This window comes from Medicago truncatula, chromosome 4, assembly GCF_003473485.1.
Source record: "Medicago truncatula cultivar Jemalong A17 chromosome 4, MtrunA17r5.0-ANR, whole genome shotgun sequence".
Classification (NCBI taxonomy): domain Eukaryota; kingdom Viridiplantae; phylum Streptophyta; class Magnoliopsida; order Fabales; family Fabaceae; genus Medicago; species Medicago truncatula.
Window position 1 is genome coordinate 38,554,391 of NC_053045.1, and position 25,305 is coordinate 38,579,695.

Genomic DNA, 25,305 nt, shown 5'->3' on the forward strand with positions numbered 1-25,305 from the left:
TTTTAAGTTCATTTAACATTTAATGTATTTGGTATATATATAGACTTTTTTTTAGGGTTTTCGGTTTATATATATATATTTTTTAAAGAAGCTAAAATTGAATATATTACTGAAGCTTAGAAATTTCAGCACAAGAAGTGCAAAAATCCCAATTGAAAGAGTATCAAATTACAACCACAAAACAAAGGGTAACAAAATAAAAAGATCAAATGACAAAATCACCCCATTATAGATAAATACCCAGACAAGGTAAATGGTTCAACCACCACAAATGGTAGGAAAAAGCAAAGGTAGGTTGGTTCGCTTTCAGCCACCAGTATGATTGAAGTTTAATTTTATCCAGTAATTGATTGAACGATACCTCTTTTTGATGAAAGACCTGTGTGTTTCTTTCTATCCAAATCACCCACACACAAGAAAGTCATATGAGATTAAAAGCTGAGCGGTTGCTTTTGGAAAACTCGTCTAAGGTGCCAAATTGATACAAATGATCTGACACATGTTCAGGAAATACTATATGGAACCTAATCTAGTGAGAAATACTATACCATAGTTTACCAAAAAATCACAAGAGAAGAATAAGTGTTATGCATCTTCTAACATGCCACATCTACCCACACAAACTTGAGCATTTGGTTGTATAATTTATCTTTTAACTAAATTGCCAGTTGTTGGTAATCTATTACGAAGCAGACGCCATGCAAAGAGACTGACTTTTAAAGGCACTTCCTTATTTCAAATTTCAGTTATGTGATCAGCTGCCAAGTTGTTATTTGTTGATGACAACAAGTGGTTATAAGCACTTGTGACGTTATATTTGTTGGATGCATGTAAATGCCAAATTCAAGTATCAGAATGATTAGACTGCAAAACAATATTAGTTAAAAAATCACAACACTCCCGCACCTTCTCCTCCTCCGAAGCTAACGTTTTCGATTTATATATAGACTATATATGTGTGTGCAAAGAACCACAATAGAAGGGGGAAAAAAACCATAGAAACGTGCACGGTAGTGCAAAATAAAAAAGGAATTTGAATATTCTTACATTGCTTTAAAGAATCATTTATAAAATAATAATAATAGAATGATCCAAATAGCAAGGAACTTGGACTTCTTAATAATTGATTAGCTCTCCTGAAAAATATTAATTGAGTGGGTTTAATATCTAACTTTGGAAAAAAAATCAATGATAGAAAATAAGCCACCTTTTGTATCCATCAAATTGTCTCAATGGATTCTCCCACAGATATCAGTCGTGAAAAAGAAAAACAAACATATATCCATCTTCCTCTTTATTGTTATAAACAATCTATTTATTTAATAATCTATCATATATCTATTTAAATTCGTCAAAAAAAAAAAAAAAATGGAGCATTTCCTTCATTCTTGCTAAATTACCAACTTTTGTTTTGTATCATGACAATTGTAGAGACGAACCCTCTCAAGATCTGTTAAAGCATTCACAATAGTGGGGTCTTCACCATTTAAGATCTAGTATCTAATAGGTACTTCCATTGTGCGGAAAATCTTTTGGGGTCTTTTAAGATCCAGGGTCTAACTTAAGACCCCATCTTTTAGTGGTCCCCACACACTTTTTTTATTAAAATAATATGTTAGTGGTGGAATGCAAATGAGGAAGAGTAGGTGTGGGACTCATTTAGACTTTTTGCCATAAGGTCTCCATTGGAGTGAATGAGTACCTTTTAGGTACTGTTATTAAAAAATAATAAAAAAGTGATGTGTACAAGTGAGACTCGTTTAAGACCTTCAAATTGAGGGTCTCCATTGTGGATGCTCTTAGAGACAAAATCACTCTAAAAGAACATCTCATGTCAAATAAACAGAAATAACATTAAAATTGGAAAGTTTGAAGCATTTCAAATGATAGTAGCGGTTAAGACTCTTCAAATCTCCCCTATTTATTTGTTGGAATTAATTAACATTCAAGTCGCGTTCAGTTATTCTAAGTATACTATCTAAGTGATGAGTCTGTCGGGATGCTTTAACTCAATTGGTATATCAAGCTGCACTTGTTGGTCGCACGGTGATCCTTATGTGTGGGGTCTTACTCTCACAGTTGATTTTAGTATATCCCTGCGCCTGAAGGTTGCACCTGCTGGTCACGCTAAGGTTATACGCATGCTACATTATAGGGTTATAAAGCCTATAGGACCCGCCACCTTCGTAAGGATTATTAGCGTGGGGTCTTACGCGATCAGGGGTAATTGAAACATAGACTTAAGTTGGCGTTCCTAAATTTCCAAAGGTATGGGTGCAATGTTCCTAAAGGTTTTCCCATATATGAAACTTAGGAGTACATAGCACAATATCCCTCTAGGTAGTTTTACAAAATGGCAGCCCTAACAACGTCTGCCCTTTTTCCTCTGGAGAAGTGCTGGAAGTGCGCCTACCACTTCTGCCCTTTTTCCTTTGGGAAGGACTAGAGGCCGCGGGTAGTTCGACCCAGCGCTGCGGGGGAGGAAGGCCAAAGGAAAGAGTTTCAACAAATTATGATGGGCCAACCCGATGAAGGGGCCCCTTTCTGATAAGGAAGGAAACGAACTCCATTCTATGACAAATTTAGTAGAATTTGAATATGATCCACAAACGAGTCGGAGGAGCTTTATAGCAGAGCGTCTTTCCCCAGGCTAGTCTCTAGCAAGTCAAAGCAGCTAGTCCCATGCATAATTTGTTGGTCAATAACCACAACTCAATAGAATTCATTCTTTAAGACTCCGGACAGAAAGAGAGTCCGGGGGGAATCTTTGTTTATAAAGAAATAATATGGATCGGTATACCCAAGATTTTTTTATCAAGGTGCAAGGAAAATGGAGTTATCGGACTGATTTGCATCGTGAAGTCACTTGTTTCCTTAATTATAACTAGTCACATCCTTGGTTCAACAGATTTTACTCGAATTTCTTTAAGATGTAAAGCATACCTTGCATGAAGATATCTAATATGTTTAAATCGTAAAGGATACCTTATTTGACATGTGTCAATTATGTGATAGTGGTTTGGAAGTTACTTTTAAATCAACATATGTGAGGCAAACACAATCATCTTTAGGAAACTATTTCTTCTTTGGATCAAGGAACAAAAATGTGTATGTTTTATACTTAAGATGAATTATCAATCATGTTTTATGTTTAATGAAAAAATAGTGGATTTACCACAAAGAGTTGGTCACATATGTAAGAAAAAAATCTAAACTTTCTCAATTTAATCTAATAAAAATCTTCCAAAAATTATATTTGACAAAAACAAAATTTCAGAAGCTTGTGTAAAAGGAAAACAAGTCAAGAGTAACATTCGTACAAAAGAAATGATTTCAACTAAAAAAAACTCTTAAATTTGTTCATATTGATCTTTTTAGTCCTGTCAAAACTACATATCTTGTTTGAAAATGTTATAACTTTGTGATTCTTAATGACTTTTAGAGGCACGCATGGATACTATTTTCAAAACATCAAGTTTAGTCTTTTGAGGCCTTCCAAAACTTTTGCAAAAAAATTAGAAGTAAAAATTTAAAATATCATCACAATAAGAATTCGAATAGTCAAAACCAAAATTTGAACTATTTTAACCAAGTTTAAATATATTTTAGAAGCATATTATAATGTTTTATTGTTTTCATAGTGTTCGTGAACTCAATTTCATACTCATTTGCATCATAGAAAATTACTGTGAAGTTGCATCTTGATCTTATGAAAGTTGCATGTTTATATTGTTGTATTTATAAAAGTTAATCTATGATAACACGAGTCTAACCAATACAAATAAGCAAGTTACACTAAAAATACTATTTCAAGAAAACATAGGACAGACATGGTCCAACCAATACAAGTAAGTTGGTTACATAAAAAAATATCATTTTTATGTTTTACATTTGTTTTTTTCATATATAAAAATTGTTGGCACACATATTATTTTCATTTAATGTTATATCTATAACAACAAGTTTTTTTAGGTATTTATCACGGTCAAAGAAAAATATCTTTACAAATTCTCTTTCAACAAAATATGTTTTACATTTAAAGTTTTGAAACAAGAAATATTTCATATGTAAAATATAAACTTCCATTTTCATAATCTAAATGTGATTTTAAAAACATTTATGTAATTTATATATGCAAACAAGGAAAGAGAAGAAACAACTCACCAATATAATTGAATATTTTTTGAAATTTGTAATGTCGTCTTCATGATCTTCAACTAAAAGATCTTTAATCGCAAGAGAATTTGAGTTCTCTAACCTTTTAAATAACGGGACATTTGTATATGTTATTAAATGAACATGTCATTTAATAACGTAGTTATTAGCTATTATCAAATCAAGATTGAAATCGTGAATTATAAAAGTTATCTAAATCGTGAATCGGGTCTTATAAATACACGATCAAAAGAATTATTAAATTATGACATTAAACAAATAAACAAAAAAATAAATACATTGATAAATCATATAGAAATGTCAAATAATTTAATATTAAAGTTATACAGAAAAAAGACAAAAAAAATTATTGACCAAACTTTATTTCAAAATGTGGTATTTAGAATTAGCATTTAGAATATATCATTATGTACCATAATGAATGACATTTCATTCAATTGATTTGGCATAATAAATTAAGGTACTTTAAAACAACAAAACATTGAATGAAATATTCAATTATAGAAATGTTATTTCTATAACATTAACCGATATTTTGAAATTTAAGAAAGATTATAGAAATGTTATTTCTTTGTATAATCGGATGAAGTTAGCATCTTTGATCTTTGTTAGGATTCTTAAGATTGACTATGATCCCTTACATTGAATACTATGTTAAGAGGATATTACATTAACGATGAGGTTGGTAATGCGCTTTGGTTTCATGATACTTGTGATGCGTCTAGGTTCGGATTCAATAGTGTTAGCTATGGGACGTTGTTGAATGGCTTTATTAAGTGAGAGTATGTAAAATTTGATATTGTTTGGCTAAAAAAAATTGATGATTTAGTTGTTACCCCGTATCTGATTATGTATAACACTGTTCTCTATGGTTTAACACGAGATTCAGAAGCTGTTGGTGATGGATTTATGATATATTCTAAGATGCTTCAAAATCACATTCGTCCAGACATTTATACCTACAACTCTTTGGCTTATGGGCTATGTTTGCAGTTTAAGGTTGAGGAGGCTGACCGTTTTTTGAAGTTGGTGGACATAAAACATTCATCCAAACGACTATACCTTTGGGCCCTTGATCAAAGCTCTATGTGACCTAGGGAGGTTGAGAGAAAGTGGAATCCTCCTTACCAAGATGTTGAAGGCTGGTTATAACTTTATTGTTGTGACATATTTAAATTTGATCAATGGCTATTCTGTTCGCAATCAAGTTGAAAAAGCACAAGATCTTTTCGACAATATGTTTAAAAGGGGTGTTCCGTATGATACACGATGTTACAACATGATGATAAATAACTTTTATGAGAATAAACTGTTTGCTAAAGTCATTGATATTTTCAACCTAATGTGTTCTAAAGGTTTCTATCCTGAGGTAGTTTCGTGTAACTATTTGATAAATTCTTTTTGCAAATCAGGATATTTAAGCTCTGCTTGGTCCATGTTCCATCATATGCAAAACAGAGGCCTGCAACCTGATATAGTGACTTACAACTACTTGTGTTGTGCTTTACTTCAAATGAATAAGGTAGATGAAGTAATGAAGTTATTACCTACCATGGAAGAGCATAAAATCAATGCTGATAATTTCACCAACTCAATCATTTTTTATGCTTTGTGCTACAAAAGAAATAGAATGGAGATTGCACTTTAAATGTTTAAAACATTTTGAAGAAATGTGTTACTTTTAATTTTGTGGTATACAACTCTATGATCAATGGATTCTGCTTGAGAAAATTGATCAATGATGCTTTGAAATTGTTTCCAAAAATGAAAGAGAATGGTTGCAACCCGGATGCAGTTACATATAAAACAACCATCCACTCACTTTTTAATAACAATGAAGATGAAAAGGCAGAGAAACTTATGTGAAATGATTTCCAATGGTTTACTCTAAGATGAAGAAGATGGAGAAACTTGCCATTTCAAGAATTTATCCACCTATTTCTCTTTTCCTTTATATTTTACCTAAATGGAATGACATTCTTTCACTGCTTATGTAAATTGCAGCTCTATGTACTTGATTTTGCAAAAATAAAAATAAAAAATAAAAAATAATTGTAGGCAACAAAAGAAGATGAACCTTTACATCGGTTTTGTTCAAACAAAAATCAAAACAAAGATGACTTTAAAGTTACACGACGATAAAAATAGTAAATAGAACATTCATTAATATTTAAAAAAAAAAAAAACAAATTGAAATAAACACATAAACTTCAACATTAGATAAACATATATTTACAACCATTAATCAAAACTTTGAAAAATATTTGGTGACTTCTCACAATGTAAATATGAGTTTGTCATCAATTCTCGTAATTTTTTTTCTATATTCAAAAGTGCATAATTCTCTTTGGTACGAATATAAAATCATAACTTTAATAATTGTCATCTTTGGACAATCAATGATATTCAAATTGTTAGGGACTGCACAAAACCTCACTTCCAATAAGTGTGGGGGCTTACATTTTGTATTACATTTTATATGAGGATAACCAACTAAATCCTCAACTATGATCGCAAAAACAAAGGCTCAACCCATTCATTTTCACTTGGAACAATTCCAACATCACCTAGTTTTTCCATAATCTTGTTTTCCTTATTCAATTTCAAGGCTAAACTAAAATAATCAAGAGGCTAATCAAACCCAAAACACTTTCCATGAGCTCTCCATTCATGCGTCCAAAATGAAAAATCATATTGACCTTTCTCTAAATTGGCCATGAAACTGCAAGGTCTGATTTTATATTTTGACTCATTTCTTCCGTTAACTCTATGTCATCGCATTTTCTTGGATGAGGAGAGGGCCAAACTCCATGGATTGAGAATTTATTTTCAATTCGTCGGTTGCCGCAATGTTCCGGGAAACAAAAGGTTGTATGCCATTGTTCAACCAAGATCAAATAATTGTAACCTCAACTGTAATTTTGATCCTCTACATTGGAAATGGAGGTGTTTGAACAGAAGTGAAGAAGAAGAAGAAGAACAAGAAGAATTGAATTTGTGTCATTGTTGATTGCTTGAGAGCTAGGGAAATGGTTGTTTTTAAATGCTTAAGTGAGTGAAATGAAGGGGAAAGCATAAATAATTTTATATAAAAATATTCAAACATTTATCATGACACAAAAATAAGAGGTCAATTAGATTATTATTTTTAATACATTGTGTATATTGGGGTCGAATGTTCACTAAAATCAGAAAAATCACAATTGTCAAAAAGAGATACTAACATATTTTTCACCAAAATCAATTTTAATATCAACAACAAAATTTGACTCAACTTAACAAAGTTTAAATACATTTTAAAAACATATCTCAATGAATAAAAAGGATAAAGAAAAACAACTAAACTACAATGGTTTGTCAAATTTTCAAACTTATTTTTGTTGGTATAACTTAAAAGACATTTTTATAAGTTATTGCTAACAATTTAAGTAAAATATATATTTTCCGAATCTAAATTTGATTTGCAAAACATTTTTATCAATAATATGCTTCAAAGAGAATTAAAAGAAACAACTCACTCAAAATCTTAAATGTATTTCCCTAACCCCGTCCTACTAATATACATCATTAATATTGTCTCATTTCATTTACATGATGAACTCACTAAAAATTGAAAAAAGACTTTTTGAAATACTAAACATCTTCTTCTTCTTTTCGAAACGAAAAAACGCTCTTTCATTTACACAGTCTAAATTGAAAATAGGGTTAATATGTCTTTACCCCCCTGTAATTTGGGCGAGTTTCGGTTTTCCCCCCTGTAAAAAAAAAAGTTTAGATTCCAACCCTATAATATAAAGATTCTCCACAAAACACCCCTGTAATATGAAGATTCTTCACAAAACACCCCTGACCCCATTCAAACGCTGATGTGGCACGCCACTGTGTAATTATTTTAATTTTAATTTTTTTTTTAAATTTGACATGTGTGTAATTGTTTAATAAATTATTTTTAAAAAGATAAAAAAAACTTAAAATTAATTTCCAACAATTTAAAATCAAGAAAAAAAAACAATTTTTTTAAAAAACGAAAAAAAAAAATTGGATTTTTTTACAAAAAATAAAAATATTAATTTTTTTACCAAAACATTCAAAAATTAGCTTATATTATTTTTTTCGAATATTTTTAAAATTTTAATTTAATTTGGATTTTTTTTAAATTATTCGAAAGTTTCAAATTATAGTAAGTGTATGAATTTTTTTACATAATATTTTTGGAAATATATATAAAGAAAACAACCTCTTTCAGCTTTTGGGTTGGCTGTTTCTTTTCACAAATACGCACAATTTTCAATATAAATAACACATATTAAAAAAATTTCCAGATTTTTTTTTATCCTCAATTTTTAAATATTAAAAAATATTCAAATCTGTAACACATCGTGATAAAAATCTAAATTTTCTTAAATTTTTAAATAAATTTGTATCCAGATTTTTTTTTTGTTGAGAAAATTTAAAAAACTTATTTTTCGAAAAAAAATCTGTTTTAAACTTCAAAAAATATATATTCCATATTTTCGAAAATAATTTGATTTTTTTTTTTTTTGAAATATATATTTCAACATTTTCGAAAATAATTTTAAAAATTTTTGAAATATATATTTTTTCGTAAATTATAAATTTTGGAATTTTCGAAAAATATATATTTCAGAAAAAAAAAATTCGTAATAAAAAAAAATGATTTTTTTTAATTTTTATATATTTTTTAAATAAATAAAAAAATTAATTATACAGTCAGCACGCCACATAATCAAATATGCACAGTCAGCATGCCACTCAGCTCGCCACGTCAGCAATTATGCACAGTCACATGGGTCAGGGGCTAAAATCAAAGAATCTTATTTTACAGGGTTGGAATCTAAACTTTTTTTTTTACAGGGGGGAAAACCGGAACTCGCCCAAATTACAGGGGGGTAAAGACATATTAACCCTTGAAAATATAAGCAATATCAAATACATTCTAACCAATATATTAAAAACTATATGTTTAGAGTACACACATTATTAAGAATAACTCTACAAATATTTTCCGTGCACCGTAGAGGCGTCTAGTAACATTAAAATCTAAAAATTGAAGTTACAATAATACCTTGTTTTTGAGAAGTTGGAGAGACAATTGTGTTTTGGCAGAAAGTTTAGGCGGGCTAATAAGCATTTAGGCGGAAAACCCATTTTGCAAATTATTTTGCTTTAATATATTAAGGATAAGGATAACGATTAAGGATATTAAGGATAAGGATTACTTAGATTTATCATCTTCACGAGTCCATCCCTTCATGTTCTCTCAAATCGTGATTCGTCAACAGTAAATTGTTGTTTCATTCTCTTGCATTCACAAGTTCTCATTTGTACACCGTTTCTCATCTGTCAATAATTGAGAACTAATTGAGAACTGATTTCTTCTTTTCTTTCTTTTCTTCAGCAATTTAATCCTCAAATTTCTAAAAATAGCAAAATAGTCCCTCAATTTAATTGACGTCTATCAAATAAGTCCATCGGTTAAGTTTGATCATTAGAACATGGTGAGGTGTATTTGAGAGTGATGAGTTGTATGTCCACATTACGTGCCACGTCTACCAGGGAAATTTATAGGTTTCTTTCTTCTTATTGCAAAACCAAAAGAAGTTGCAAAGGAGAAAATTTTCTTATTGCAAAACCAAAAGAAGTTGCAAAGGAGAAAAATTTGGTGACGGTCGTTGAATTGTTGTTTTTGAAGTCGATTGGGGTTGAATATGACCAATTACTATTTCAGTGTCGTGTCTTAATCGAAATGTTCCCCCTGTGTTCAATGATTGCATCTCTATTTAAGGTTGTGTTCAATTGTTCATTAACTCCAACAAAGTAAAACTCGTCTTGCTGAGAATGAGATTGTTTAGAGTTTGATGCTAGAAGCACGGGGTGTTTTTGCACAGAAGAAGCACATGGTGTTTTTGTCATGATAAAAATTTACATTTTGCGTCATTTTGAAGAATAGTCCCTACATTTCATTATATATTTTTAAAATCCTCACATTTTATCTCCGTTATCAAAATTAGTCTCTGCTATTAATTCTCTAACAGGATATTGATGTGGCAGTTAGTGGGACCCAATTATTTTAGGGTCAAATATGTTTTTGGTCCCTACATTTTGCAATAGTCTTTACATTTTAATAAATGCTTTTAAAGTCACGCAAAATGTAAGGACTATTCTTAAAAGTCACGCAAAATCTAGGGACCAAAAACATATTTAATCCTAAAATAATTGGGATTCACTAACTGCCACAGCAGCATTCCGTTAAATAATTAACAACAGTGACTAATTTTGATAACGGAGATAAAATGTGAGGATTTTAAAAACATTTAATGAAATATAGAGACTATTCTTCAAAGAGGCACAAAATGTAAGGTCTAAAAACATATTTAACCCTAAATTTAAAGTTGAGACAAAGAAAGAGAATGCTTTCAGATTGAGAATCACATGGTTCCATATTGTTTGTGTATTCTTCAAACCCATAATAGAATATAAAGAGAAAAGAAAATTAACTTGATGTTTTTTTAAACTAAAATTATTGCACTCAAATTTTTTGATCAAAAATAGTATTTGTCATGATGTGCAAGAATATGTCATCGTTTAACATTACATGTCAGCGTGTCTATCAGACAAATTTGACGAAGGAACTTATTTCATACAAGTTAAGCAAATTAAGGGATTATTTAACTATTTCGATTAATTTGGGGACCAAATTGTTCGATGAGTACAAATTTGAGGACTAACAAACATATTCACTCATTAAAGACATGAGAAAATATTTCATGTCACAGATCAATATTGTTAGGCACACCTTCACATGAAATGAAAAAAAAATTAGGAAAAAGTATTTAGTCATATCAGTTGACATTATTCAGTTTTATTCTTTTTTTTTTTTTTTTTTACTCCCTCCGTCCCAAATTGTATGTCGCTTTGGAAGAAAAAAAATTATCCTAAATTATATGTCGCTTTACAATACCAATGAAATATTTATGTTACTTTTCCTGTTATATCCTTAACTATTAATTACTCTCTCTTCTTTCAATTATTTCATTTATCTTTTCCATACCATTTATTAGGGATAATTTTGTAAAACAACTCATAATTTCTCTTCCCCACGCAATATTAATTACATTTCTTAATACGTGCGAAATGCTCAAAACGTCTTACAATTTGGGACGGAGGAAGTATTATGGTTTTGTGTGTGCGCGCAAATATATTTATTTATGCTTGTGCTTGAGCAAGTGTATCTCTAAAGACATTTCCTTCCTTAGTGATTTCCTTTATCAAAGACAAAGCAGAGATTTCATCAATAATGGTCCATACTTTTATTTAGTTTGTTTTTTAAAGAAAAATGTTAACAAATGTCTTTGATAAGAAGTTCAAATTAAAAAAAATTATCTTGAGATTTGTGTATTCAACACATTAAAAGTTCCTTTAAAAAAAACACATTAAAAGTTAAAACATCAAAAAACAATTTTTTTTACATGCCTTAACAAGTGCCTTTGTAAGAATACCTTTGTACCCTTAAAGTATACATCTTCTTTAATCCATGAGCATCAACGTCAGGTTCCACCTAATTAATCTATAATGAAGATGGAACCACATAGAATTCTTACGATTTGTAAAAAAAAAAAAACACAGAAGAATTCTTACGAATTGCAAATTAATAAAAAGTACCTTTTAGATTAGGATTAATAACCTTTGTAGATTTGTTCGAACAAAAAACATAGATTTCGTATTATTTCTATTCATCAATCTGCCTTGTCGATTTGGACAGATAATAAATAAGATTGGAAATTCTCACGGTTCAGTGGTCGTCCGAAGAGAGATGGTAGCAAAAATTCTGATTGTGGGGAGAAGATGAAAAAGGAAATGAGTTTATGATAATTGATATAATAAGGTGAGGTACACTTTTTTAATCTCAACCATCTATTTTTGATCTAATGGTGGATAATCATTCTCATATATATATATATATATATATATATATATATATATATATATGTGTGTGTGTGTGTGTGTGAAGTGGGCGAATGCTAGAATACTCCACCAAGATCCGTTCAATTTTCCATTTTCGTGTCCATATCCAAAAGGGAATAGATTCACTCAATTGAAATCCTCTCAATTTTTCTCAATTGTTGTATCTGAACCATTAAATTCAATCTATCATTTCTTTATAATTTTATTTCTAATTTTCTCTCTCGTGTTTGATGGTTAAGACTTAAGATGATACAATTGAAAAAAAAAATTGAGAGGAATCCAATTGAGAGAATTCCCTTTCTGAAGATGGAAAAGTAAATGCATGCCGATTCAAAAGTTACACAATGATTATCACATCATGAACAACTAAACTTGCTTAGTAATATGAAGATTTCAAGCTTCATTCAGTTTTGCTTGAGAGTCGGACACTTGCCAACTCTTCACACTCCATTTTATCGAATTAAGATCAAGTATTAATTCCAACTATACATATTATATTATATTAAAATATACATCCATAAATACTAACAATGAAATAAGTATTGGAACCTATGATTTGGTCAATTTTTTAAAGGCTAACTTAAGAATTACACATTACCTGCAAAAATAGTCGAATGAGGTTGGATTTTGTAGGTCGTGATATTTTGGTTTTTAGGACTAATTTTGTCTGTAAATACAACACTTGTACATTCCATTTGACACACACAATAAATGGAATCAATATATTTTCACGAAGCTCTCTTATTTTTCAATTTTACAAAACCTTTGTTATTTAAATTTTACTTTCAATATTCAATTGACATTGAAAGTAATTGAAACAATAAGAGAGAAAATGAGGTGTTGAATAAATTTAAAAAAAATCAAGGGTGTTTGGATACTATCACCTACGTAGTAAAAGAAAAACAAACATTTAATTCAAGATAACCCTACAAACATGGTAGACCCTACAACCATATTGTACATATCAAAAGAAGGCACAATTGAAAAAGACATATTAATTCTTTCCCTCAACAATCTCTTGAAGCTTCATGCAGAAGTTATCAATATAAGATGACTCAAGATCTTTATTAAGCAACATCTCTCTAATCTTAGTATGATTAGACCTTACTGTCTTACTAATTTCATCCTCATCATTCATCACAATGCTCACAGCTTTGCAAACATTATCCTTAGTATAGAATCCATCTTCACCTTTCTCAACTTCCACACCAACTTTCAAGTTGTTTCCCATCATCCTAGCATTCAATATCTGGTCACCAACATTTGGCAACAAAACCAATTGACACTTATTCACTAATGCCTCTGATAAAGAACCTGAACCACAATGTGTAATGAAACATCCCACAGAAGGATGTTCCAAAATCAATTGTTGTTGAACCCAACCACCATAAACAACACCTCTTCCTTCAACCCTTTCTGAAAACCCTTCTGGCAATGCTTCTTCAATTGTTTCGAAACCAAAAGGAGGTTTCAAAGCTGCAAAAAATGGCATACCAGTCAACTCAAGACCAAGCATCAGTTCTTGAAATGTATTTGGCTTTAAAACACATTCACTTCCAAAACAACAATAAACAACTGAATCCGTTTTGAATCTACCAAGCCAAGTAGCCCAATTTTCATCCAAAACATAATTTGAGTTTTCAAGTATCGGTAAAACTGGTCCTGAAGTAAGAACCGGTTTGTTAAACTGTTTCTGTATGTAATCAAGATAAGGTCCTTCAATTTCTCTGCATGTTTTGTATCCTAATGCATCAGCTTCATTTAAAGCAATGGCTTGTCGATCATAGAAAAGTACATTGCTACCATAAGTGTTTTTCCTCATAGCAGCGAAAGCTTTTGCTTCATGACTATGAAGCTTGATAGATGAACCAGGGTAACCAGAAGGAGGTTGCATTAGATCAAATTCGGTTAAATCTTTTCCCTTTGAATATCTAGATGGTGCTAGAGTGTAACCAATCATGATTGAACTAATAATGCAATAATGAAAAGCTTTGATGTCTAAACGTTTGGTTAAAGATGGAATCCAATGAGTGAAATCATAGAAAACAATTTGAGGTTTGAGATTTGTGAGATGAGTTTCAATGTCAGGTTGAGTAAGGTCCATGGCTGTCATGATGTGTGGATGTAAAGGATAAGGGACATCAGCTGTTGTTTCTGCATTGAGAGGGAGACCTTCAACATGAGGAACTTTGATGGTGATAAAAGTGATTAATTGTGGGTAGAGATTGAATGGTTCTAATTTGGATTGTGCTGATTTAGGTGTGAAAAAAGTGATTTTGTGACCTTTTTTTGCTAGTTTGTTTGCTAGATGAAGGAATGGAGTTTGGTGGCCCATTGCAAACCATGGATACATTGCTATGTGTAAAGGAGATGATGAATCCATGATGATATGATTAATTTCAAACAGAATGATATGAAAAATATTGCAGATGAAGGAGAGAAAAGAGAATAAGCAACAATGATGGAGATCCTTTGATTTTGGTGGTGAAGGAAGTTGTCTTGTGTATTTATTTATGGCAAATGTTGTTTATAGCGAAAATTCAATCCGCCTAAATTTTTACGACCTTGAAAATGCAACATCTTTTATTTTTGGTAACTAACATATTCGTAAGTGCGCAATTTATGTGAGATAATTTAGCTTCTTAAAAAAACATATATATATATATATATATATATAATTGCGTGTTTTTTGTTACCAAAGCATTTTTCTGTTCATGAAACATTCACGATATTTCTCTCGTGATATATAGCATTCCCCTTTATTTACAAGGGAAATGATAAATGAAGTGAAAAACTGACTCGCAAATTGCTAGCAAAATGTTTTGATTGGCTGGTCAATACACTAACCACCATGTATTTCACTTCATATAGCATCGCTGTATTTACAAACATGCAAAACAACGTTAAAATTATAGTGGAGATCTTGTGAAAAGAGAAGAACTTAGCCACTCTTACTAAGTAAATTTTGTTGGAGGCCTAAAGTGCATGCATGCGCCTCGCTTGCATTTGCCTAGCCCTTTAGCATGGCAGACACGAAATGATATTTAAATATTCATTATGTGACAACTTTTTGAACAACTCTATTTTTTATATATACTCACATTACATTCTTATTTTCTTCCTTCTTTTTTCTCTCTCTTTATTGTTTTTGATCAATAAAAAAAGAAAAAAAAGATGGTTGTCACAAATAGTTGTACAAATATCACAACTCATTCAAATAAGCATTCATAAAGAATTGAAGCGAAAGAACCCTGAGAGAATGGCACATGGTGTAGGCTTTAAATTCATAAGTGTACAGTACTTATTTCTAGTTCTTAGGTTTTGAATCATGGAGGATAGGATTGGTCTCCCGAATTAGTTGATCATTTGATCGGATAGTGAGTTTAAAAATAAAATAAGAATTGAAGTTAAAATCAAGGCAAAAACTAAATGTTTCAACAAACGTATAACTATATATCAACAACATTGGAGCAATTAAAAAGCAGACAGCATAGAAAAGAAACACAAGTTCGAGGGATCAATTCCACTGTCCACTTGCAGGTGCCCGTTTGAATCCAGAGCATACTCCAACTCATCATTTAATTTCAAGTCCTTATATTTTCTACATTTTTACGTCAAGTTATTTAAAATTACCCACTTTAATTCAAAACATAATTTGGGTTTTCAAGTATAACAGTCCTTAAGTAAGAGCCGGTTTATTAAACTGTTTATGTATGTAATCAAGATAAGGCCCTTCAATGTCTCTGCATCTTCTGTATCCTAATGCATCAGCTTCATTCATAGCAAGCGCTTTCCGATCATAGAAAAGAACATTGCTACCAAAAAATTCTTTCCTTTTAGCTACAAAGGCTTTAGCTTCATGATTATAAAGCTTGATAGATGAATCAGGGTAACCAGAAGGAGGTTCCATGAGATCAAATTCGGTTAAATCTTTTCCCATTGAATATCTAGCTGGTGTTAGAGTGTAACCAACCAATCATAACCGAACTAGCAGTGCAATAATGAAGAGCTTTGATACCTAAACGTTTTGATATAGATGGAAGCCAATGAGTGAAATCATAAAAAACAACGTGAGGTTTAAGATTTGAGAGATGAGTTTCAATATCATGTTGAGTTAGGTCCATTGCTGTCATGATGTGTGGATGTAAAGGGTAAGGAACATCAGCTGTTGTTTCTGCATTGGGAGGAAGGCCTTCAACATGAGGAACTGTGATTGTGAGTGGAGATTGAATGGTTCTAATTTGGATTGTGCTGATTTAGGTGTGAAGAATGTGATTTTGTGGCCTTTTTTTGCTAACTTATTTGCTAGGTGAAGGAATGCTGTTAGGTGGCCCATGGCAAACAATGGATACATTGCTATGTCTAAAGATGATAATGAATCAATTATGTTGATTGCCAACAAAATGAAAAATATTGTAGAGGATGCTATTATATTAACTAAAGAGGAAGGAAGAAAAAAAAAAACAATAAAAGAGAAAAATGTTATTTTGTGATATATGTGTTGAATAAATATAAAGAAGAGGCGAGAGTCAAGGAGATCCTTTGATTCTGGTGGTGATGAAGTTGTCTTGTGTGCTTATACTTATGAACAAAGCAAAACAGAGCAAAGCAAAGGTTAAAGCCATAAACTAGTGACTAATGACACGTCAAAACATGACCAACATCATGCAATACTACCTGGAGTAAATAATAATGAAAACCAACATGCTAATTATTTTACTATATTAAATTTAATGGTTCATTTGGAGTTTGTATATAATTAATTAGTTAACCTCCTGTCTTTTTATAAGAAATTTTCAAAAAACATTTGTGTTCTAGGAAAATATCACAACTTTTAAGTGTAATTATTACTTAAAAGATTTTTATCATTCATTTAATAGTTGTCTTTTTAATATTAGTAGATGTATTTAATGTTTCATAATTTTTTATAAAGGTGTATTTGTAAAAATATTTAAAAAGTTACAACAATGAATAATTGCATTGGTTAGTAGTATTATGTTTTTCTTCTTATTGCAGACATTAATTCCGGACATTATTATTTGTCTCCGAAACAATATTCAATTGCTTTTAAAGTAATGAAGTTGGGGGCAAGTTTCAAAATTTTGGAGACTTTAAGACCATCTTTAATGGGGGATCTCTCCATTCAAGACCCGATACATATGAGGTACCCCATTAAGGAAAAGTTATTTTGAGTACCTAATGGGATCAAAGTCCCAATGAAGCATTTCAATTTTAGGTGAGACCTACATTAAGGAAAAGTTATTGATATGATCTGTTTAAGAAATTTGTGTAAAATGTTGAGCCGAAGGATTGAGTGTTTTGTTTATTAGACAACGCATTTAAAAATTATTAATGAGTGGTATGTATATGGTCTATTTAAGTACTCAAAAATAAATGTCACTATTGTGGAAGCTCTAAAGTTGAGTTTCAGCTTCGAGAGTTTAGACTTTCAATTTAAAAAGGTTCATATTAGCAAACCCGAGCTTGAGTATATAGTTTTTTTACTACCACACTTCAGTGACTTCACTATATAGCATTGACAAAAGTATTTAGACATGTGCGTAGATTATTTTAAAAACATAGATTAAAAGCATTGAAGTTCAATATTTCATTTTCCAGTAAGAGTATTCATCAAATCTGTTATTACAGGAGTATAAAGTTACAAATATTATTCACGTTTGTCCCCGTGAGCATAGCTCAATTGACATGGACAATGCATTGTTATATGCAGGGGTTAGGGGGTTCGAGCCCCGGACACCCCACTTATTCACTTTAAAAAGTGAATTCTAGTCACTAGGCTAGTTGATAAAAAAAAAAAAGTATTCACATTTCCTTATTGGTATGTAAAATTCTTTTGGAAAGTTAAATTTAAGCATAACGTCACACCCCATCCAATACCTCAATCACATGCAGAAACTCGCATGAAGGATTAATGTTGAGCAGTAGACCAAGAATTTGACTCAACCCAGTTGTATGCAATAGGGCTCAAAAACGCATCAGGAATACCAAAGGAGTTAACCAAGGCAAGTGCATGCGGTCGAAGTTCAGCACATAGCTTTGGAACTTCTTTCCTCACTGCAGAGGCATTTTCTGTTGACAAGTATCCATATCGGAGAAAGGCAGCGTCTTCGTCCACACTAATCAAGGCATATAACGATCTTAACAGACCTAAGACATCCTGCAGAGGAGACAAAATGCAAAGAGATCGATTAATAGACTTGTTTTACTTCTTTATCTGGAAAATAATGTACTAGCAAATACACATGTGCATGCACACACTGAGAAGAAACAATCCATAAGCAATAATATGATTTACCTTCAATGAACCGGCTGGTAAAGCTGACTCGGCCTCCATAAACGTTTTCAGTATTGCTCGTTCAGAGAAAGCTCTGCCCAAGTCCTCAGCAAGCTGATAACTCTGGCAAAGGGAGTAATTTCAAACTGTAAGACAGTGATAATTATGAATGAATAATTTGCAAAACGTAGTAGAGTCCTCACTAGAATGAAGGCAGACTCCTTGCTATTTCCTTGAGATTGATGTTCTGAAACCTCTGCAGCAAAACGTTTCAATAGGTCTCGCTCTCTTAGGTGGAACAGATCAATCTGTGTAAATGAGAGGTAAGAAACAGATAGAAGCTTCTACCATCCAGGTCATTACAAATATCAACAGGTATATAGTCAAATAATTACCTGAAATTCACTGCTCTTGATGGTAGAACTTGTTAGCTGAGATGGGATGACAGGACAAGATCCGTTCATATGTTCTAATCCAAGACCTTTAAATGGTTTGTTTTTTGTCTGACATGCTATGTATTCTGCAAGGAGCGCCTTGCTTATCTGAAGTGAAACGTAGAACCCATAAATTCAATCCATCCATAGTGTTGTCAATTGGGGATTGCAGAAAATAGCGGTTTGTTCAAATTCCACTACGCAACAATGCTATAGCATCGCTATTGCCACTATTTCACAATATTTTGTACTAATAGCGTATCACAGAACACTAGCGATTTGTTCAAATTCCGCTATGCAATAGCGCTGCTATAGCCTTTATTTAACAACAAACAAAAATGAGTGGAATGTAGCTTAAATTTGACATGAATTGTTCAATGCTACTTCAAGGGGATAAGTCAACAATCATAAGCTAAAAGTCAATCAACAAAGTCCACGGATATCATAAATGGGAAATTGTCATCTCTGGAGAACCATGATTAAAGGTATAATTAAAAAATGGGTCATGCTAACTTGTGCCCTTAGGGCACAAGTTAAGGAGCTTAAAATAGAATTAGAAAGTAAATTTTATATTGAAAGGATAACTTTTGAAACTTTTAAGAGATTGAATGCACAATTTCCAAGAAAAAACTTCTATATTTGGTTTCTTAACTTATGCCACAACCACAAGGGCACAAGTTAGCATTTCCCTTAAAAAATATATATAACAGGTTCAACTCAAGTAGTAATAGACTGGGTTGCATTAAGTATCTCTATAAGCATAAGAACAGATTCCATCTCTCATGCGAAATTCCTTTCGGGACTAAGCATGACAAAGCATAGGCCTACCAGTATGTTTAGCTGAAATCTCAATTAATTTAAGGGTTGTGCTAACAAGTTTAGGGCACTTATTAAGGAAACCAAAAGTAGTAGGATTGCATTGGATTCAACAATATTTGAACTTTTAAAAAGTTAAATTCATTGCTTTTCATCATTTCCCAATGCAATATTTCTATGTTTATCCTCTTAACCAATGCCCTAAGGGCACTCTTTAGCATTTCTCAACAATAATAGTGATATGGATCAAAATATCACTTGAACAAAAAGGCTCAAATGTTATGGTTAGAAACCAATCATCCAAAAAGTTAACACTGTTAAGTGAAGACCAAAAGTAGGTTTTATCTCCAACAAACTCAAACAAAGTAGCAAGCATAATAGTGATATGGATCAAAATATCACTTGAACAAAAAGGCTCAAATGTTATGATTAGAAACCAATCATCCAAAAAGTTAACACTGTTAAGTGAAGGCCAAAAGTAGGTTTTATCTCCAACAAGCTCAAACGAAGTAGCAAGCATTGAAGCTAAAGCCCCAGTTACTCTCAAGAGTTGAATCCCATATGATTATTTCTCTATTTATCTACCGGTAAAATGCAATTAATACAACAAAAGCAGCCAAGATTCAAGTTTTGCTTTGCAATAGACACATCATCAGTCTCCTAGGCCTGAATTTGACTGAAAGCCAGTTTTGAATTGAAAGGGGAATTTCATATTTAAACAGTGCACTGTTTAAAAACAGATCTAGAGCCTAGGCCTCCTAAAAAGAATAATTCTTCACTCTAAGACTAAGATACACTTCACACGTAACACTACTGCATCAGAACCTGCTACACTTCATACATGGTTTATGTTTCATATTTAACAGAATGCTATATATTACCTGCTGCATCAGCACATTGTTGTCACCCTCAAATGTTGAATGCACATCATATTCACCCTTGAATTGACCAATACGGTTTTCAGTTTTGACGCCCTGTCCCCCACATGCTTCACGACATTCCTGATTCATGCATTAGTATAACAGTAGTGAGGCCAATAGCCTACAAAATACAATCTATCACACCCAAGTATAATGATAGCAATACCTGAAGAGTACGCATATTATTCCATGTAAAAGTAGCCTTGTATGCACTAGAAACAATATGAATTGCTTTGTTTGACTCAGGCGTTCTATTCACATACAACTTTTTGAGCTCAATTGCAGAAAAACTCATTGCATATCTGTAGAAGACGTAAGGAGATGAACATAAACAGCTCCATTATTATATCTTCTGGTGATCAAACTAGGATAGTCACTTGATATTAAATCTATAACTTCTAAATAGTTATTTTAAACCTAACAACATGTCAACATATACGAGCCGCAGGGCAGGTGTTTATTATGTCATGCTGCATGTTGATTTTATATCAAACTCTTTCGTCTAGAAATTGGAATACATATCAGAAAATAACCTCTGAACATATATTAAAATATATCCTCATAATGCTATTATGAGGGACGTATACTAAAAGTGGCATACCTAAGTTCTGGTTCATAAAGGATTTGAATCACGTTGAATCCTCACAACAAATAGATATAAAATGCATGTATTAGAGTACTTACATCTTCGCAAGTAAAGGTAATAGACGTTGTTGATGACTTGGGTAATCAAGCAGTAAAACCTCAGGCCCATTTGGTGTAATAGAAAAGGCTCGCCTTGTCAATGCATATCTTATAGCAATGGCTAAGCTTATCTAACAACAGAAAATGAAAGGCAGGCTAATGTAAGATGTTAAAGTTTGGTGAGTTTGTAAAATATATATATATATATATATATAAAACAAATGCATTCATATCCACGAATAAAGATGGAATCATTACCTTGGAGATGTAAACAGAACTGACGGCAATAGTTACACGACCAGAGGTCAGAGGGGCTAAGAATGCTGCAAACCTCTGGAGCACAAAAGACATACAACAAATATATGTAAGCAAATTTTGTAATTGGATAAAAAAAACAGCACAAGGAGATCAAAGAGAATGCCAACTCTCAGAAAAAGCAATCACCTGATCTGTATTTTTTATTGCACTCAAATATTCGCCACTTGGTGAAACGTCAGCCATGGAATTTAACAAATTCTCTCTTGGTATTCTCACATTGTCAAACCTGAAGTCAGATGTCCAGCCAGAACTTGAGTTTACTCATTTAAAAAAAAATCATTTATTATCAGGTGCAATGTTGCTTGAAATAATGTATATATTACCAGATACGGCCATTATCAACTCCATTTAAACCAATTTTGTGACCACATTCAGCTATTCGGATATTTGGGCATATGTTTCCGTCTGAATCCCTGATTTGGGCAATAAAAGCATGCACCCCCTGATTGCTCCCATTTATGTTGAGCTGTGAAAAGACTATAGTATGTGTTGCATGCTGAATGGAAAAGTAAGTTAATACAGTGTTTATATGTACAAAGATAGAGCAGATAGAAAGTGTAAGCACCCAAACAATCTAACTACATATAGGCTTTTAAATAAAAATGATAATAAAAGAATCCTTACATTTGCTGCACCACCGATCCAATACTTCTGAGCTGACTCACAGGGAGTATTAATGACAAATTCACCAGAAATTGGATCATAAGTAGTGACGGTTTCGATTCCTCGGACCTGCGAAAATCACTCTAGAAAGATTACTAAAGGTAAAAATCATAATAAACTACATGTGGATCTAACAATCCCGTCCTATTGAGCAGCCTTCACATACATTACTCCCATGGCCCAACTCAGACATAGCAAAACAGCCCTTGATGTCATAGTTTTCAGTAGCTCTCAACCACTTGTCATGGTGACGCTTGGTTCCCAGAAACTTTACAGCCCCACCCCTGAAATCCATTAATCATATAAAGAAACTAACAGTGAGCCATTTGTCAAATAAACTTTTTTGAGGGGGGTAAATAAATTATCTAAGGTGGCATCATCAACAAATCCATCATTTTTTTCTTATTATATCCACAACCTCCTCAATATAAAAAATGAAGAACAAGAAAATACAAATCAATTTAATTACATTACAACTATTCAATCAACAGCTAGCTTCAGAGTGAATGAAATCACAGCAAATTATAGGTCCAGGAAGTTTGTCAAGCAAGAAACATTTCATTTAACAAGGCCAATTATGTGTCGGAGTTAAAAATCATTCATAACCCTTCATGTAAAGGCTTGACCTTTTGGGATACTCGTTCTTAACCAATTGATCCAGAGTTCCATCATCACCGCCTACCTTGTAAATTAAAGTTTAGTTTGAGAATAAAAGTGGGCATGGCAGCTTTGGTGGACATAACCACAACAATAACAACGTCGACAACCAAGTCTTATCCCACTAATTGGGGCCATACTCGTACATGGATCAAGTTAAGCCATAATGTTCTATCATAAACCATATTTCGGTCCAACACATTAATCTCTAAATCTTTCTTAATAGTTTCTCTAGACTCTAGGTCTTCCTCTACCTCTAGTGATTTGGGTATCCTCTATCTGATCTGCTCTCCTTAATACAAAATCAGAAAATCTACAAATCTTCTCTCTACGTGCCCAAATCACCTAAACCTATTTTCCACCATCTTTTCTACTATAAGTGCTACCCCAACTCCCTCTCTAATATAAGTGTATCCCATCTAGCAGGAAAAATTAATCATTATATACAAATTTTACACAGACATTAATTCATATATCGCAACTGAGTTAAATGAATGTGTCTATGTCAACGCTTCATAGATCGCAACTACGATTTTTACAGTAACAGCCGTATTTTTCTACATTTTGCCGCAATATAAAGATTCGCAGGGTAACCAACTCAGTTTAAAACCATGTTCATTTAATAACCGCAAGCTCAATTACCATAACAAAAGGTCTATGAAGCACAAATACTCCTCGGATTAGGCGTGTCAAAGTATCACGTCTGACACCAATATGACACCCACACATATAATAACATTAGATTATGTCATTTTTTTCCTCAAATTATCATTAGTGTCGACGTGTCGGTGTTTGTGCTTCGTAGAAAATCAGATATAAAAATAAGGTAGAGGGAGAGAGGGAGAGAGAGAGAGAGAGAGGTACCACAAGAAGATATGAACACCAAGCTTAACAGCAAGAGAATGATCGTACATTCCAATAACCTCGTGAAGAGCCAACTTCCTCAACTCCTCTTGTGGGCCATCACCAGTAAGCCACCCACGAAAAACACCACGATCCAACAAATACGCAATTCGTTTCATGGTCATTTCCCTCTGTTGCTCCATGGACTGGTTATAATCAGGATTCACAAACACCCTCCCGTCGACTTCCCGCCGGTTGAATAGTCCGCTCTGTATCATCAACCCGAATAGCCAGTCGCGATCTTCCAAATTGTGACCGTCTAAGAGCTTCCGCATCTCGAAGGTGTCGAATGTTGTTGGATTTGATTCGGAGAGTTCGGGAGGAGAGTGGCTAAGGCAAGCATGGTTGTGGAGGATTGTTGGTGCGGTTGGGGGGTCGTGACGGAGGTGGTTCGTGAGAATGGTGGTTCGCCGAGTGATGCGGTGGTTGTCCATGGTCAATGGTTAGAGATGGTTGTGGAGAAGATGAAGATAGCGTGTTTGGGAATTTGGAAGATAATAATAGTTTAAATTTTAATTTAGTGACGTTGCTGTTGGGAAATGGGAAATGTTATCATGCAAGGATAAACACGTTGACGTGTTCTTCTTCTTCCGTCATTTTTTCTTTTACAAGTTTGTTAATTACCACTCCTTCTGTCCCGCCAGGTTAGTAAATAAAAATAGCGGATAATTGATAAGTTAGCTGATAGTTTATAATTTATAGCTGATGACTGATAGTTAATAGTTTATAGTTGTTAGTTGATGACTGATGACTTATAGCTGATAAGCTATTGAAGTGTTTGGTAAAATTAACAGTTCAATTAGCTGATAAGTAGAAAATGGCATAGCAAGACATTCTTAATTTATAAGAAAATTAGCATCCATTAATATTTTTTTAAGAAACATCCATTAATATTTAAGTATTTAAAATTTGCTAATTTAAAGTATTAATTTAATATATCTTTATTTTATATTTTAGTATTTATTTTCATTTGAGTATACTTTGTAAAAAAATAAATATAATGATAAAATATAACAAAAAGGTAAATTATATAAACGTAAAAAAAAAAACAATTAAGCTAGACGTGAGTCTTTCTAAAAATAAAATAAAATTAGATGCGAGCAAGTTTAATATAATGGGCACAGTTTATGTGCAAATAATTTAACCGAACAAAAAAAAATTACGTCCTTCGAAAAAAATAACGTAATTATATACAATTAAATGTCCTTAGAAAAATGTAAAATGAAATGTAACAGTAAACACGAATATTTTTTGTTTTGAAAAAAAAAAGATCTTTCATTTGTGAGCATTTAAAACATAGATATTTTATTTAAAACTATAGGGGTAGAATTGGTTTTTAGATAAAATAGCAATGGTAAAGATGGAAGAAAAAATGATAAGTTATAAGCTCATTTAGTGGGCTTACCAAACAGACCCAACCATCCTCAACTTACAAAACTCATATACCGTTAAT

At 32.2% G+C, this 25,305-nt stretch overlaps 2 protein-coding genes across 2 annotated transcripts; both read right to left on the minus strand.

Moving 5' to 3' along the window:
• Positions 1-13,156: 13,156 nt before the first annotated feature.
• On the minus strand, positions 13,157-14,576 carry LOC11438815 (UDP-glycosyltransferase 79B30). Its single transcript, XM_003607485.4, has one exon. The coding sequence runs from the start codon at positions 14,543-14,545 to the stop codon at positions 13,157-13,159; it is 1,389 nt and encodes a 462-aa protein (XP_003607533.2). The 5' UTR covers positions 14,546-14,576.
• A 3,170-nt stretch (positions 14,577-17,746) lies between these two features.
• On the minus strand, positions 17,747-24,375 carry LOC11443699 (acyl-coenzyme A oxidase 3, peroxisomal). Its single transcript, XM_003607487.4, has 13 exons — positions 23,814-24,375; positions 22,459-22,576; positions 22,254-22,361; positions 21,953-22,125; positions 21,756-21,855; positions 21,570-21,644; positions 21,312-21,442; positions 20,794-20,929; positions 20,589-20,708; positions 18,853-18,999; positions 18,661-18,765; positions 18,479-18,580; positions 17,747-18,340 (listed from the first exon to the last, which is right to left on the minus strand). The coding sequence occupies exons 1-13, from the start codon at positions 24,284-24,286 to the stop codon at positions 18,092-18,094; spliced, it is 2,037 nt and encodes a 678-aa protein (XP_003607535.1). The 5' UTR covers positions 24,287-24,375; the 3' UTR covers positions 17,747-18,091.
• Positions 24,376-25,305: the final 930 nt, after the last annotated feature.

Bases quoted from the DNA above. Each gene is read 5' to 3' on its own strand.
- LOC11438815 (XM_003607485.4), bottom strand. From the start codon at position 14,545: ATGGATTCATCATCTCCTTTACACATAGCAATGTATCCATGGTTTGCA.
- LOC11443699 (XM_003607487.4), bottom strand. From the start codon at position 24,286: ATGGACAACCACCGCATCACTCGGCGAACCACCATTCTCACGAACCAC. The intron at 22,577-23,813 runs GTACCTCTCTCT...AATGGATTTCAG, and splicing joins GGTGTTCATATCTTCTTGTG to GGGTGGGGCTGTAAAGTTTC. The intron at 22,362-22,458 runs GTATGTGAAGGC...TGATTTTCGCAG, and splicing joins AGTTGGGCCATGGGAGTAAT to GTCCGAGGAATCGAAACCGT.